This window comes from Paralichthys olivaceus, chromosome 23 (assembly GCF_024713975.1).
Source record: "Paralichthys olivaceus isolate ysfri-2021 chromosome 23, ASM2471397v2, whole genome shotgun sequence".
Classification (NCBI taxonomy): Eukaryota; Metazoa; Chordata; class Actinopteri; order Pleuronectiformes; family Paralichthyidae; genus Paralichthys; species Paralichthys olivaceus.
This window is the reverse complement of record NC_091115.1, coordinates 10,477,007-10,491,567: the sequence shown is the minus strand read 5'-3', so window position 1 is coordinate 10,491,567 and position 14,561 is coordinate 10,477,007. Positions and strand designations below refer to the sequence as shown.

General features: G+C 41.6%; 4 protein-coding genes across 11 annotated transcripts; 2 read left to right on the top strand and 2 right to left on the bottom strand.

The window, feature by feature from the left end:
• Positions 1 to 388: 388 nt before the first annotated feature.
• Positions 389 to 2,076, bottom strand: morn2 (MORN repeat containing 2). Of its 7 annotated transcripts, none has more exons than XM_069519687.1 (6): positions 1,917 to 2,076; positions 1,736 to 1,776; positions 1,560 to 1,613; positions 1,383 to 1,489; positions 1,114 to 1,250; positions 389 to 631 (listed from the first exon to the last, which is right to left on the bottom strand). In XM_069519687.1, exons 3-6 carry the CDS (start codon positions 1,600 to 1,602, stop codon positions 529 to 531), a joined length of 390 nt encoding a protein of 129 aa, XP_069375788.1. In that variant the 5' UTR covers positions 1,603 to 1,613; positions 1,736 to 1,776; positions 1,917 to 2,076; the 3' UTR covers positions 389 to 528. The 7 variants fall into 7 exon arrangements, with proteins under 7 accessions (XP_069375788.1, XP_069375789.1, XP_019947983.2 ...); XM_069519688.1 differs by having other exon boundaries at positions 1,560 to 1,610; XM_020092424.2 differs by having other exon boundaries at positions 1,736 to 2,076.
• Positions 2,077 to 2,159: 83 nt separating this feature from the next.
• On the top strand, positions 2,160 to 10,788 carry dhx57 (DEAH (Asp-Glu-Ala-Asp/His) box polypeptide 57). Of its 2 annotated transcripts, none has more exons than XM_069519660.1 (24): positions 2,160 to 2,728; positions 2,837 to 3,055; positions 3,278 to 3,562; positions 3,747 to 3,941; positions 4,046 to 4,932; positions 5,041 to 5,204; positions 5,313 to 5,434; positions 5,692 to 5,887; positions 6,122 to 6,246; positions 6,385 to 6,518; positions 6,619 to 6,673; positions 6,801 to 7,012; positions 7,152 to 7,268; positions 7,351 to 7,447; positions 7,581 to 7,754; positions 7,957 to 8,157; positions 8,316 to 8,592; positions 8,673 to 8,768; positions 8,871 to 8,954; positions 9,147 to 9,284; positions 9,531 to 9,605; positions 9,713 to 9,847; positions 9,939 to 10,139; positions 10,506 to 10,788. In XM_069519660.1, exons 2-24 carry the CDS (start codon positions 2,841 to 2,843, stop codon positions 10,647 to 10,649), a joined length of 4,329 nt encoding a protein of 1,442 aa, XP_069375761.1. In that variant the 5' UTR covers positions 2,160 to 2,728; positions 2,837 to 2,840; the 3' UTR covers positions 10,650 to 10,788. The 2 variants fall into 2 exon arrangements, with proteins under 2 accessions (XP_069375761.1, XP_019948030.2); XM_020092471.2 differs by having other exon boundaries at positions 2,160 to 2,732.
• A 1,057-nt stretch (positions 10,789 to 11,845) lies between these two features.
• LOC109632847 (small lysine-rich protein 1) lies at positions 11,846 to 13,192 on the top strand. Its single transcript, XM_020092341.2, has 3 exons — positions 11,846 to 11,982; positions 12,103 to 12,154; positions 12,273 to 13,192. Exons 2-3 carry the CDS (start codon positions 12,152 to 12,154, stop codon positions 12,534 to 12,536), a joined length of 267 nt encoding a protein of 88 aa, XP_019947900.2. The 5' UTR covers positions 11,846 to 11,982; positions 12,103 to 12,151; the 3' UTR covers positions 12,537 to 13,192.
• Positions 12,730 to 14,517, bottom strand: stmp1 (short transmembrane mitochondrial protein 1). Its single transcript, XM_020092340.2, has 3 exons — positions 14,338 to 14,517; positions 13,997 to 14,050; positions 12,730 to 13,330 (listed from the first exon to the last, which is right to left on the bottom strand). The coding sequence occupies exons 1-3, from the start codon at positions 14,350 to 14,352 to the stop codon at positions 13,259 to 13,261; spliced, it is 141 nt and encodes a 46-aa protein (XP_019947899.1). The 5' UTR covers positions 14,353 to 14,517; the 3' UTR covers positions 12,730 to 13,258.
• Between the last annotated feature and the right edge of the window lie 44 nt (positions 14,518 to 14,561).

Sequence of the window (14,561 nt, the reverse complement as noted above, 5' to 3'; positions counted from 1 at the left end):
ACAGCTGCTGCAAATGGGGTTGTGAGCATATGCCCCCCTGTGACTGGCTGGAGGTGTAGTGATGTAAAACCCCTGTGCTTGTCCTTCAGGGAAAGATAATTCAAATTTTGAGGTTTTAATAGCGCATAGTTTGTAAAAACTAAAGAAGGGTCTAAACAACTCAACAAAAAAGTGCAACTAATGCATTTCTTCTCTCAGAGCTACATAAAAGTGAATTATGGTAAAAAAATAAATAATAATCCACCGTGTGATATGTCCCTCTCACACAAACACTTGCTTTGCTAGAGCAACACAACCAGTAGAGCAGGACACAGAGCTGAGAGCGTGACTCAGAGGACATGACTCACTGGCTGCATGGCTATTTAACCAATACACAGAAACACATGGATGTGATCCTCAGGGTTTATCTACCCATATTTAATGCACAAATCTGGAATATAATACTTACGTGGAAAAAAAATTCTAATTCACAATATACGGTTTTCTACAATGTTCTGTACACAGCAGAACGGTAATGTTTGTTTTTGTCTAAATGTTGTGCTGCATTTTCAGCCCCAGAGCCGTTTTGCCGTGAAACTCTCCCGTCCAAACCAGGCCTTGTGTGTTGGTGAAAGCTCCATCTCCCTCCAACCTGGAAACACACATCAGTTCAATCATCTGTAAGACATTAGTATAACAAAGAAAAATGGAAATAGTTTCCTGTCTCTAAACCATTTATGCAGGATATAGTGGCCCATACATAGGCTGCATCTAATTATTACTGGCGATATCAACCAATTGACTGATTATTTTTCTCTCTATAAATATTAAAAATCTTTATCCCATGTCTGAGCAACAGTGCAAAACCCAAATGTTATGATTTTACTATAGCATAAGACAAAGACAAAAGCAAATCCACACATTGGAGAAGCTCAAGCACAACAACATGTGGCATATTTGCATAAAATAACATTGCAAAATTCATTAGTAAAACAAACACTGATTATCTGCCAATATTAATCCACTGATATTGAACAGGAGCCTTACAGCTGCTGCTGTATTATATCCCTCAACTGCAGAACATTACTGTGGAAACTCTAGAAAACACGTGTGTCTAAACAGACTTCTTTTTACATGTTCTCGTGGAAGTGACCATTGTAAGTGGAGCCATCTGGGAAAGTATATGTCCCCATGCCGTGGTACATGTTGTCTTTGAATTCTCCTTCATACAGGACTCCGGAAGGATGCTGCAGGGTCCCTCTGCCGTGCATCTGTGGGGTTTGTGGGGAGAAGGACAGAGGAGGGGACAGAGAACGAGCGTGACTAACCCCAGAGAACCACAACCATCCAGGCTTGAGTCACAGACGCCCGAGGGCCATGTAGGCATGTAGTTGTTGCATTACCCTGTCCTCACGCCACTCTCCAGTGTATACGATCCCATTTGCTGAAGTGTGTTTACCAACACCAGTTCTCACCATTGCTCCAGAGGCCGACCTGCAGCACTCCCCCTCTGTGGGGGGAAGAGAAGTTAACACAGACCTGTGCAATGTGGCTGTCTAACTTAATCATCACATACCTACCATATCTGTCTCCATTTGGGAAGATGTAGGAAACCTTCAACATACCTTCCCCTGCTAACACAACACATTTCTGTATGAAACTTGGATATTTATCATTTTTTAAAGAATCTCTTTCCTTCTTTTCTGAAAGTGAAAAGAAATGACATAAAGTGTGCGTGCGTGTTTGTGACCCCCACCAGCTGGTCTCTCTCTCTCTCTCTCTCTCTCAGTACAGCACCTACAGGAAACGCGGTGTAAACCGGGTAATTTCTCTCAAATGACCAATTTAAAAGTTGCGAAATGAAACTACCTCTTATCGCTTCGTTGACTAAATTAGACTCGAATAACAAAAATACAGTGAAGACGGTGGAGACTCACTCGTCGCTCTGTGTTGCTGCAGCTACAGACAGGAACTGCTGTTACCGTGGTGACGGGTTTACCAGAGTTTTAGAAAAGTTTTTATTTTTAAACAGCGTCCCCTCTTAAGAATGCAAGTCACGTTCAGTTTAGAACAGCAACATCCAGTTTTTTTTTAAATCACATACTTAAAAAAAAAGTTGTTATTGATCTTCGCTCCCACGGACACCGGAAGTGACGTAACCCAGTTTGGGCCAATCAGAGGAGCCTTTGATTCCATAGGCAATCATAGGCAGCAATGTCTTTCAGTCTGTGTGTTCTAAGTACTTTGATCCTTTGTAGCACTAGTCTATAATGTTGGTTAGCAAGTTACTCTCGGAACTGGACCTGTGTGCCAGTTTCTCTAAGCGGATCTAACGTTAACTTGTTGACCCAAAAGTGAGAAGCATCGGAGCGTTAGCTAGCTAAAGCGTGATACTGAAACTAACTTGACGATACGTTCGCCCTTCTGAAGACGAGTTGTACCGTTGTGGAACCTTAAGTCATCACTTTGCTGTGGAACCTTAAGTCATCACTTTGCTGTGGAACCTTAAGTCATCACTTTGCTGTGGAACCTTAAGTCATCACTTTGCTGTGGAACCTTAAGTCATCACTTTGCTGTGGAACCGTCACAGTCTGCGTGCTCGGTTTATTGCATAACAGTAGCCACCAGCTCACTGCTCGTACTAGAGACCCAGAGAGGAGAGTTGAGTACAGCAGCAGCTAAACCAGGATTGTTGAAAACTCAACCACACCGTCTAACTATCTTCACAGTTTGTTGGCTGCACCTGATCGTAGGTGAGTTTTGTTTGGTTTCTTAGTATGTTTTAATTAGCCCACTACCTTAAGTTCATAACGTGCTGGTTATCTGTGATCTAAGTGATGCATTCATGTTTTCACAGAAAAATGAGTACTAGGAAAAGTGGTGGGAAGCCAAACAGAGGAGGAGGCAAGTTTAACAAGCCAAGAGGAGGAAGAGGAGGAGGAGGAGGGGGTGGTCGTGGAGGTGGAGGTGGAGGAGGAGGTGCCGGTGCAGGTGCCGGTAGGAAAGGAGGAGCCGGTGGATGGGATGAATGCTATGACGATTTCAGCCTTGATGTTGGACCTTCTCGTTCCAGCAGGTATAAATGGATTTTGGAAGAAATCATTCATATCTTATTCATATATCAGATTCCAAATCATCACATTCTTGTGTTTGTTTTGTTCTTATTTGTATTTTACTCAGTTTTGTTTTTTGTTATCTTGGTTGCAAAACAGCAAATCATCCATGAATAACATTTGTAAAATAATGATCATTTAATTTTCTCACCTTCATCTCTCTGTTTACCTGACTCTATCTACAGACCTAGCAAAGAACGAAGCAGTGACAGCCTTGCTCTTGGCAGGGATGTAGGCAGAGGTAGAGGACGAAGGGATCTAAACGGCAGAAGCGATGGGAGAAGTAGAGGCTCTCCCATAGGTCTCCCGGACTGCCTGTTGAGAATCAGGTCCAGCCCAAAACAAGCTCCAGTTTATGGTAACCTGTATGAGGGGAACTCCAAGCCCTTGCAGAAGATCTTCATGACTAATGAGAACCAAGACCAGCTCAAGGAGCTGCTGCCATATCTGCAGAGTCAGGACGTTTATGAGTAAGTACACTCTACCTAATATGCATTGAAAAGGCTAGATCAAATTAACTGTTGATGAAGGCTAATTTGAATGTTTTTAGCCTTTTTTAACAGTTAATTTGATAAATGTGATCTAATAGTTAGAAACGAGCTTTTATGGATGACTGCAAGTACAAATTGTTCTATTGCATTCTCTCTCCCACAGTGAAGATGGTACAGATTCGGGGGGAGAAAAGGAGGAATATGATGAGTTGGATCACCGTGAGGAAGGCCAGTTTTGGGCCACTAATGATGAGCCGGTGGAGAGAGCAGACAGTCCATTGAATGACACAGAGTCTGATGATGAACGACCTGCCCCAGAACCCGTCATCTCTTTATTTGCCATAGGCAAACTCTGCAGGTAATGTGCAGACCTTTGTTTTCAGATTTTGGATGTTTTAGACATTAAAAATCCTCCTGCTTTTGTGAAATGAATCTCTAATTTTTCCCATTTGCTTTCTGCAGGTTTGGGTTTGACAGGGAACGCAGTAAACTGGCTCTCGGACGTGGTGGGGGGGAGTTTGGGGCCACTTTGGAACAGCTCCTCCACCAGGTTTTCACTGAGCGTTACGGCCAGAAAGCAGTGTCTCCTGACAACCTTCAGGCAGTGCCTATGGATGAGTGTCTGACCCTGAGACAGGAGGAAGCTCAGGTTCTCACTGCCATTTTTGGTGACCGCTTCAGTGAGCGCATTGCTAACACAGTGTGGACACTGAGCCTGGACCTCTCATTCCTCCCAGTAAACAATGGCAAGAAGCGTGAGATTGCTGATGGTGGAAAGCCTATTAACAACCGTGATGTCTGCAAATTCTACTTGAAAGGGAAAGGCTGCCGCTTTGGAGACAAATGCAAGTTCAAACACCAACTTCCTGACAAAGGGAGGTCTGGTTCACCAGACATGACGGGCCCAAGCCAGCCTGGATTCAGCAGCTATTCTCCTCCTGAGTATGAACTGGAAATCCGTTTCCCCAAAGGAAATCGTTACCCATTTCAGGCACCGATAGTCGCCTTCAGCACCAACAACGAATCTGTCGGAGCACCAGGTAGGCTCAGCGTGACCGAGAGATTATTTGAAGAGGCACTCTCAGCGGCAAAGAACAACGAGCCTGCTGTTTACAATCTGACTACCTTGTGTGAAGATGAAGCTACCATGAAGGAGCTGCTGTCTGTCAGTCACCACAAATACAGCTCTCCGCCACCTGTTGTGTCGGTACCTCCCCCTTCTATCCCCATAGCTAAGGGTATGAGTGTGAGGAGCAGTACAGCAGAGGAAAGCAGGAGTGGTAATATCAGTAGTACTGATCACTCTCACAGCAGGACTGCTCCACCCAAAACCAAAATACCCTTAGACTGTGAGTCAAAAAGTTTATTTACTTAATTTAGAGCCTGTTTTCATTTAATACTGTTGAGAATTGTGTTTATGTGCTTCTGTATTGAGTCATCCATCTCTGTCTTTAAAGTGAATAAGACACTGGAGGTAGAGGATCTGGACGAGAGAGAGGAAAATGATGAAAACAAGTGCTACATTAGTCAGCGGAAGAGAGTTGTGATTAGGCACACTCAAAACTTTGACAATGTACTGCAAGAAAACCGCAAGCTGTGTCGAGAGTTCCACATGAAACAGGTAGAAGAGAACTGCTTTGATTGATTTATATTTTCTTACTTTACATAATTTTCCAACTTTATCAATCTATTATAATGTATTGCTATAATCCTGCTTCTTTTCACCCAGGTATGCAGGCGCTACAGGTCCATGAAGGAGCAGAGGATGAACCTGCCGGCTTGGCAAGAAGAAGAGAACATCCTTGACATTTTGGACCGGTGTCAGGTGCTGGTTGTCAGTGGGATGACAGGGTGGGTCACACAAACAAGTATTTGCTTTCACAAAGATTTGTATCTAGGAAGTACTGCTCCTATAATCTTTATTTGGATTGATTAAAGGAAAGATAAAACTGAATTGCTGTTGCTCAGTAGCATGCTTAAACAAAACGTCATAAAATATATAAATAAAATATATATAAAAAAAGCAGAGGATGTATTTAAAGTAACAGACAAAACATGCCCACTCATTCTATTCCACACTCTCTGTATGATTATATTCCTCTCTGCAGGTGTGGTAAGACCACCCAGATCCCTCAGTTTATTCTGGACGCCTCGTTGAGGGGTCCAGCTGATCAGGTGGCCAACATTATCTGTACCCAACCACGCCGTATTTCTGCCATCTCTGTGGCTCAGAGAGTGGCAGAGGAGCGTGCAGAGAAACTGGGTAACTCCGTGGGATATCAGATCCGTCTGGAGAGCGCCAGGGTATGGAATAATTCTGCATATATATCAAGTTTATAATATTATTAAGTTGGAATCAACAAATCAAATTTTGTAATGTCGTGAACATGACATTTTGAAATCCCCAACAAAACGTCAGTAAGTCATCACACTTTTGGGATGCACGTGAAAGATTTTAATGCTGATTTGGTGACATGAGAAACCTATGGAATCGAATGTATGTGTCTTGGATCTAATTTTTGGGTCTTTTATTTTCAGACGTCTGCCACCAGACTCCTGTACTGCACTACAGGCGTGTTACTGAGGAGACTCGAGGGAGAGGCAGACCTCAAAGGAGTCACACACGTCATTGTGGATGAGGTGCACGAGCGCACAGAGGAGAGGTGAGACTGCATGTGCATTCATGCTTTCCATCATCCATGTTTGGATCTTTGGAAATGTATTCAATCCCTTCTAAATCTCCTTAAAATATATATTCACACACTAATTTTTCTTTTGATTGTTTCTTTCTTTTTTATCAGTGACTTCCTGCTGTTGGTGCTCAAAGACCTGATTGTTCAGAGACCAGACTTGAAGATCATTCTCATGAGTGCTACACTTAATGCCAACCTCTTTTCTGAATATTTTAACAACTGTCCCTCCATCCATATACCAGGTAATACATGCAGTGTCTATTGCACAACAACTCGCATCAAATTCCTCTTGCAAGTCATTTTGCAGCTTTTTCCCTTCTAAATGAACATATCTTGTTCCAGGGCGAACTTATCCTGTCGACCAGTTTTTTCTGGAAGACGCCCTGGCTAAAACTGGGTAAATAAATTCTCCTACATTACAGTAAATTACACTCGTAATCATTTTAAAAAAACTGTAAGAACATAATTAATTCTATAAGTCTTGTTCTGTCTCTGATACACTTTTCTTTGATTTATTTTCCTAGTTATGTCATGGAGGATGGCAGCCCTTACATGCGTTCAAAGAAACACAAAATGTCTTTTATGGGTGAGCGAAGCAATGTAGAGCCAAGGGACATGGTGGACGACTTGGGTGACGACATGTGGAACTTCGCGGATTTCTGCAATAAGGACTTTGTCAATGACAGGATCCCAGACCAGCAGCTCAGCCTGCAGGACCTCACAATCAGATACAAAGGTGAGTTGAGAAGAAACATCATAAATAGAATTGATATGATATTGTTCAGGGTCTCAAACTGCACCTCCTGGGTCATATTCACAAAAACTGCTCCTGCACATCCATGCATTAACACATTTTGTTTTTGTCATTGATTTAGATGTTGAGAAGTCTGTGCTGAGGACCATTTCTGCAATGGACCTGGACAAGATAAACATGGACCTGGTGGAGAGTCTGCTGGAGTGGATTGTAGCTGGAAAACACGACTACCCTCCTGGTAAGACATAGCCCACACACTGAATACTAGTGTATTTGTCCCTTTGAATCCTGTGTTTAGTTTAGCTGTGTTTCTGCCCCAGGTGCAGTGTTGGTGTTCTTGCCAGGCCTTGCTGAGATCAAGATGCTCTATGAACAGCTCCAGGCCAACAGAATGTTCAACAACAGAGGGACAAGCAGGTGTGTGTCGAAATGAGTGTGTGAGAGTGTTAAAAAAATTATAATGCGTCATCTCCAAAGTGAAGTAAAGTGGGAAATTAATATTTACTAGCTATTGGTCCAATTGTAACATCTGTGTGTGTCTTCACATCAGGTGTGTGGTGTACCCACTCCACTCATCCTTGTCCAACGAGGAGCAGGAGGCAGTTTTCAGTCGGCCACCAGAGGGCACCACAAAGATTATCATCTCCACCAACATCGCAGAGACCTCTGTTACCATTGACGACGTGGTTTATGTGATTGACTGTGGCAAGATGAAGGAGAAAAGGTAATCTAATGTTTAACCTCAAGTGAACAGATACTTCTTTGATGTATGTGAATCGTTGATTAATTCATTTGTCACTTAATTACAGTGTAAGTTTGTACAATGCAATGACAATAAAGGCTTTGTTTTATTCCTATCTTAATAGGGATGAATCACTTTTTAAAGTTAAGTTCCACATTCCACATCTTTCTTGGTTGTATTTTAGGTACGATGCATCGAAAGGCATGGAGAGCCTGGAGGACTCATGGGTTTCACAGGCCAACGCGCTGCAGAGGAAGGGTCGAGCGGGTCGTGTGGCCTCAGGAGTCTGCTTCCACCTCTTCACCAGTCACTGCTTCCAACACCAGCTGGCGGAGCAACAGCTGCCGGAGATCCAGAGAGTGCCTCTGGAGCAGCTCTCCCTCAGGTACCTCCATCTGTTTGCTCTTTGTACACAATGCCAACCTGCTTTGTCGTCATGAGGCAATCTTTTCTTCTGCTAGGCATTACCTGAGGTTTTGTCTAGAACATGCAAACCAGTTATTACCCGTGCTAATATTTACTACTCCCCTTTCTCTCTGACAGGATCAAAATCCTGGACTTGTTTGCTGAGAGGACTTTGGAGTCGGTCTTCTCTCGGCTCATCGAACCCCCGTCAATGGAAAGCTTGGATGCAGCCAAGCAGCGCCTGCAGAACCTGGGAGCTCTAACTGAAGACCAGATGCTGACCCCGCTGGGCTACCACCTGGCCTGCCTGCCTGTTGACGTGCGCATCGGGAAACTGATGCTATTTGGCGCCATCTTCCACTGCCTCGACCCGGCACTCACCATTGCTGCCAGCCTGGCCTCCAAATCACCTTTTGTGAGGAAACTAAACATCAGATAATTATTATTGACCTGGATGATTTTTATGCTATAAACATTTTGTCCCCGCTCTTCCAGATGTCTCCATGGAATAAGCGAGAGGAAGCCAATGAGAAGAAATTGGCCTTTGCCAAGAACAACAGCGACCATCTTGCATTGTTACAAGCATATAAGGTACGGACAGGGATTCTTTTAAATTTAAAACACAGTATTGATATGTAAAAAATATTGGATATTACATGTATTCCAATGTGATGGATTCTCCTTCTGTTGCAGGGATGGTGCTGTGCTGCAAAAAGGAGTAAAAAGGCCGGCTTTGCTTACTGCAAGGAAAACTTCCTGTCATGGCGAGGCTTACAGGTCAGACTGTGTGTGCTGTCAGAGGCTCACTTGTCTTCTACAATAGTGTAAAACTGTTAATGTTGAGTTCCTGTTTGCAGTGTTTAAATTACTAGACATGTTTTTTTACCTCCCTTTATCAGAAAACTTTAGTTTTTATAGATATAAATCTTGTACTTGATTTTAATTGTGTGAATATTTTTCTATGTGCAGGAGATCGCCAGTCTGAAGAGGCAGTTTGCTGAGCTGCTATCTGACATCGGCTTCATCAAGGGGGGACTGAGGGCCAGGGTGATAGAGCGCATGTCCTCTTATGGCACTGACGGTGTTCTAGATGCTACAGGCTCTGAGGTAACACATAAACACTACAGGTTAAGATCAAAAAATTTATGATTATATGTTGTCTTAAACTTTGTATTTATTTAATCTTGTGTTCTTGTTGCCATGATAGGATGTTGTAGAGGGTTGGTTGCGGGTGATTTGTTGTGTTGAGTACTTGTAAATTGCTAAATACCAGTCAAAATAATATGTAAAAAAGGTGTCTGTCAATTGCACAGATTTTTTATATAAAAAACTCTACATGTCGTCCCTCTCCAGGCTAACCTGAACTCAGAAAACCATCACCTGATAACTGCCATGCTGTGTGCAGCCCTCTATCCCAACGTGGTCCAGGTGGGTTTTAATTATCACTGTTAATTTAATAGAAAACTGAAATTAAGTGATAACCCGTACTTGCCTTCACACTCACACATCACACTGTTTTTGACGCTGTGATCCAGGTACAAGCTCCTCAAGGAAACTACATGAAGACCAGCACAGGAGCGATGGAGATGCAGCCTAAAGCCAGCGAGCTTCGCTTAATGACCAAGAACGATGGCTGCGTTCACATGCACCCCTCGTCCATCAACTACACTGTGAGTTTAGAAAAGGAAATTCAAAGGATTCTATTCAATAGATAAAAAAGAGAAATAAGAACACGCCCTGTAACTCTTTTTTGTTGTCCAGGTTCGTCACTACGACAGCCCCTTCCTGGTTTACCACGAGAAGGTGAAAACAAGCCGTGTCTTCATCAGGGACTGCAGCATGGTGTCTGCTTACGCGCTGGTGTTGTTTGGAGGAGGTCAGGTCAACATGGAGGTGCACAAGGGAGAGTGCATCATCTCCCTGGACGACGGATGGATCCGATTTGGTGCCACTTCTTTTACGGTCAGGGATAATAACTAATACATGCAACTATTAAAATCACTGAGTTGAAATTTCCCTTTATCCCTAAAAGAACCAATCTAAATAATTATTTGGGTGAAAATTGGGTGACAAATCTCTTTATGATAAACAAAACCCAAATCTCAGTGAGTGATGCTTAGTTTGTAAAATTGTGTAATGTTCTGTTTAGATTTGATTTTAAAGGGACTCCAAAGAATACCAACGACAGCCACATATATTGAGTATATGAGCATAATAATACTGAAAATAGCTGTATAAACTAAATATACTTTGTGCTGAGATAAATTATTGTTTATGCAAGCGAAACTTATTCTGCTCTGTAACATGTGTTGTGTTTGTCGTACCCAGGTGGCTGAGTTGGTGAAGGAGCTGCGCGTCGAGCTGGACCAGCTGCTTGAGGACAAGATCAGGAAACCAAACATGGACCTGTTCAACTGCCCCCGCAGCTCCCGCATCATCCAAATGATCGTCAACCTCATCACCCCACAATAGCTCCCCTCTTCATTAGACCTTTTTTGTCGACTTCAAGGGCTGAAATGCATCAAGTTCCAACTTCTTTTTGTTTACAACCTTTTGACCACTGAAATATAATATAATTTCACCCTGAAAACATTAAACCATTTTCTTTGTATTTTTGGGAGACAGATATTTAACTTAAGTAAAAGTATTACACTGACTTTTTTACTTGAGTTAAAGTACCAGCCGAGTGAACCCTTTTCCCTAATGTAACATCATCATGGATAAGCCTCGGCTGTGTTTCTGCACCATTGATGCTGGCGCTGCAGAAGGCGGGGTCTAATGTTACCTGCCCAATCAGATTGGTCACTTTCTTATCGATATTGATACTTTTAAATAAGGAAAAGACAAGTAATGCAATGGATTGTACATCTATAGTTGGGTTGAAAGTACAGATATTTGCTGACAGGGGATCAACAGTGAAAAGTACTTAAATCTACTCAAGTAAAGTACACATGCATTATTAATACATACATACATCATGTGCAAAAAAAGTACTTAAGTTCAGTAACTATTGGAGAACTGGCAGGAAGGATGGTTCTTACTTTAGTTAATACAATTTCAGTACCACTGAACTGCTCTACTGGTGTGACAGTCACCACTTTATTTTCCACCATTATCAGTTTACACAAAGACTTTATTGTGATGCTGCACCAGAGGCTTTTTTAAACAAAAAAAACTGGTCTTTAATACCAACTACTGCTTGCGCAGTAAATCGACACTTTGATTGTGAAATTCGAAGTCAGACAAACTGAATATTTATTGTAGGCTGTGTCTGTTTTGTTCACAACTGAGATCTTTGTAGGTCCATATTGGATTTATTCTTACAGTATGTGCACACTTGTGGATATTTATGCATGACTGAGTCAAGAGCTTCTGCGTGAGTTTTTTTACATTTGCTGAATGTATTTAAACGCTACAATAATGTCAAAACCACACTTCACTACAATGTGAATGAAAGTGTTTTTTAAAGTCAGGAGATTTAGGTGGGAGCTGCCAAAGAATCTGAAAACGATTATCTTGACAAATGGTTAAACTGACTGCACTAAAAATAAAAAAAATAAAAAAACCTAAAGATGCTTTTTGATTTATTTTATCTGTAATTTGTAGTTAAGTTTAATGTTTTTGTATTTGAAGACTTGCCTTGTTGTGGATGTGGACTTTACAGGCACGTGAACGAGGCCAACCCCCGTCATTCATGAGCGAGTCCACTCTGTCACTATGACGACAGAATGTAAACAGATGGGTCAGCACTGTCGAAGTTGAAGCCATTCAGTTGCCACTTACAACGGTGCCAAGTCCAGAGCTGGTAAGATACATGAATATACTCTTAATTTGTTTGTTACTAAAGCATCTTGTTTATCTAAACAATTCTGTGTTATGTGATTCTAATTAGAGCATTCAATAGTATTTGTATTTTATTTTGCAGATGGGTAGAAAACCTTATCAGACTGGAAGTAACCTTGACGTTTTTCACTATGGTAAAGTATATTTAACTTTTTTTGTTTCTCCTTTGTAAAGTAATGTTTCAATGTAAACTACTCGATATGGTCTCTGTGAAGGATCCACACAAGTACATTTCTTATGTTTTCTTCAAAGCCCACCAAATCCAGGAAATCAAGGTCCCACAGTTCTAGACCTGCCAAAAAGACCGGTGGTCTAAAAACGCCTAAAAAGCGGTCGTCCAGTGCCAAGACCACCAAGACAGAGGGGGACATCTTAAGTCCAGCAGCCAGGGAGAACATCTACTACATCTCCCACAATGCAGTGGACTGTCTGGGATTCAGAGGCTTTGGGTGGCCAAATGCAAACAAAAAAAAGAAAGGGAAGAAGAAGGGAACAAAACGGAAGAAGAAAAAGTAGTTTATAATTTTGCCAAAGGTGAAAAGCTGTTTTGCTTCTCATCAGGATTAAATTGCCACTTACATGTTAATACCTTGATAATGCCACCATCTATTGGACACATTTGTTATGACACCCCAGCTGGAACTAATGTAATGCATCATCAGGGCATCAGCGAAATCTTACCAATAAACAAAACTTATTCCACAAGGACTTCAATTCTTTATCATCAGCTTTATTGTAAAATGACTGATTCAGAATTGTGTTTACACAAACATCATAAAAAGTCTGGCAGCTGTTTTTGACAATTTGAAAGCTTTGTGAAAGAATCTCCTTAAATGTCATTAAATTCAACACAAAAAGAGCAAATGCACACTCATGAAATATTAATTTGATTATTTAGATTAATTTTGTCCACCTTACATGAAGATAGTAATGTAATGTCAGTCAAAACATAACAAAAAGGCCAGAAAGCCATGGTAGATACCTGACATAAGGTGATCCTACTAGTTATGTTATTTAAATCCACTCTTTGCACAATTTATCTTACGAAAATAGGCTACAATGAGAAAGTGCCTATAAAACTAATGGAAGCAAATACTATTCCAGGCACTGTTGATATTATCATACATATATTATCAGTCCTTTCAACAAATGTACACTCATTATATCTCAACCCTGTAAAATAAATAGTTGCTCTACAGAGTCAATCTGTTCTTCTTTCCCTCATGGTGCAGCTTTGCTCACTCTGGAGGCTTCTTCTTGGCCTCCACGTCTTTCTTGAAGGCATCAATTTTCTTGGCTATGTTTGGGACCTAGGAAAAAAACAGTACAAATTTGGTTGGTATCAGTTCGTTAGGTATATCTCCCTAAAACAATGTATTAAATCGTGAAGGGTATAATGTTTTTGTTGTAACAGTTTCAGAAACAGTTTTACACTGTACTGCATTATACTGAGGTATAACTAACATCTCCAATATGTCTAAGAAAGGGTGGCTCAGTGGTGAACATCTCATATAAATAATCCTGATTCAGTTTGCATGTTCTCCCTGAGTCTGCATGGGTTTTCTCACGATGCTTCAGCGTCCTCCCTCAGTCCAAAAACACACATATTGGGGTTAGGGTAATTAAAGATTATAAATTGACTGTAAGTAACAATGTGAGTCTCTATATTGTTTGTCGTGTGACAGACTGACAACCTGTGTATCTGGTTCATTGACAGCTGGGATTGGCTCCAGCCACACCCCTGACTGGATCTCCAAACAACACCCAGCTATTGAAAGAACACCTCACTGAACCTCATGCAACAATAACACTTTAAAGGATGAGATTCAAACCAGACTATAGCAAGCATTCGTTCTAACTGAGTGTAGTTTGAACTGGAGTGGGGTGGGACAGTGAGATAAGCAGAGCACTTCTTTAACTTATTGACCTGTAATTGTGAAGGTTCATTAATACAGATTCAAATCAGACAGACTTACATCATAGTTCTGAGCGAGGTACATCCCCACAACATTCCCCAGAGTGAAGCCAGCCTGAGGATGAGAACAAAACAAATGTCATGAATGAGATCTAATGATAAACATCACCTTCACACGTGTGTTCGCGTTCACTTAACGTAGTAATAAAGTGTTAACTTAGTGTTGGTTCATTTTGAACAGTTTACTGAAACTGACAACTTAAATTATCAAGAAAAGTAATGGTTAAGTCTACTGACACAGTTTCCATTATGCTAACACACTTGCTAAGCTAGCTTCGCTGACATCTTTCAATAGACCCGGAAAACATCGATACTTTGACTGACGATGTTGATTGAACTCACCAGGAACTGTAACATGGTGGCTTGGCGAAGGCGTTCACGAATTATCCACAGCTGAATCACCTGATGAGTGAAAAACAGGAGGTAAGTTTACAAGTTAAGGTGAAGCCTGACCGAGCTGCTAAAAACCAAACTAGCCTGTCACCGACACCGCATGACGCATGCGCGAGGTCACACAATATCGCGATATTTCCCATAGCCGCCATTTTGTAGTTACCCCCTCTGTT

What these genes read in the sequence shown, in the direction of transcription:
- morn2 (XM_020092424.2), bottom strand. Translation starts at nt 1,602, where the DNA reads ATGTTGAAGGTTTCCTACATCTTCCCAAATGGAGACAGATATG. An exon ending in CCCAAATGGAGACAGATATG is followed by an intron (nt 1,490 to 1,559) that starts GTAGGTATGTGA and finishes TTCCCCCCACAG; the next exon opens with AGGGGGAGTGCTGCAGGTCG. An exon ending in GGTCACTTCCACGAGAACAT is followed by an intron (nt 632 to 1,113) that starts GTAAAAAGAAGT and finishes GTGTGTTTCCAG; the next exon opens with GTTGGAGGGAGATGGAGCTT.
- dhx57 (XM_069519660.1), top strand. Translation starts at nt 2,841, where the DNA reads ATGAGTACTAGGAAAAGTGGTGGGAAGCCAAACAGAGGAGGAGGCAAG. An exon ending in CAGAGTCAGGACGTTTATGA is followed by an intron (nt 3,563 to 3,746) that starts GTAAGTACACTC and finishes TCTCTCCCACAG; the next exon opens with TGAAGATGGTACAGATTCGG. An exon ending in CCTCACAATCAGATACAAAG is followed by an intron (nt 7,013 to 7,151) that starts GTGAGTTGAGAA and finishes TCATTGATTTAG; the next exon opens with ATGTTGAGAAGTCTGTGCTG.
- stmp1 (XM_020092340.2), bottom strand. An exon ending in ACCTCGCTCAGAACTATGAT is followed by an intron (nt 13,331 to 13,996) that starts GTAAGTCTGTCT and finishes TTTTTTTCCTAG; the next exon opens with GTCCCAAACATAGCCAAGAA.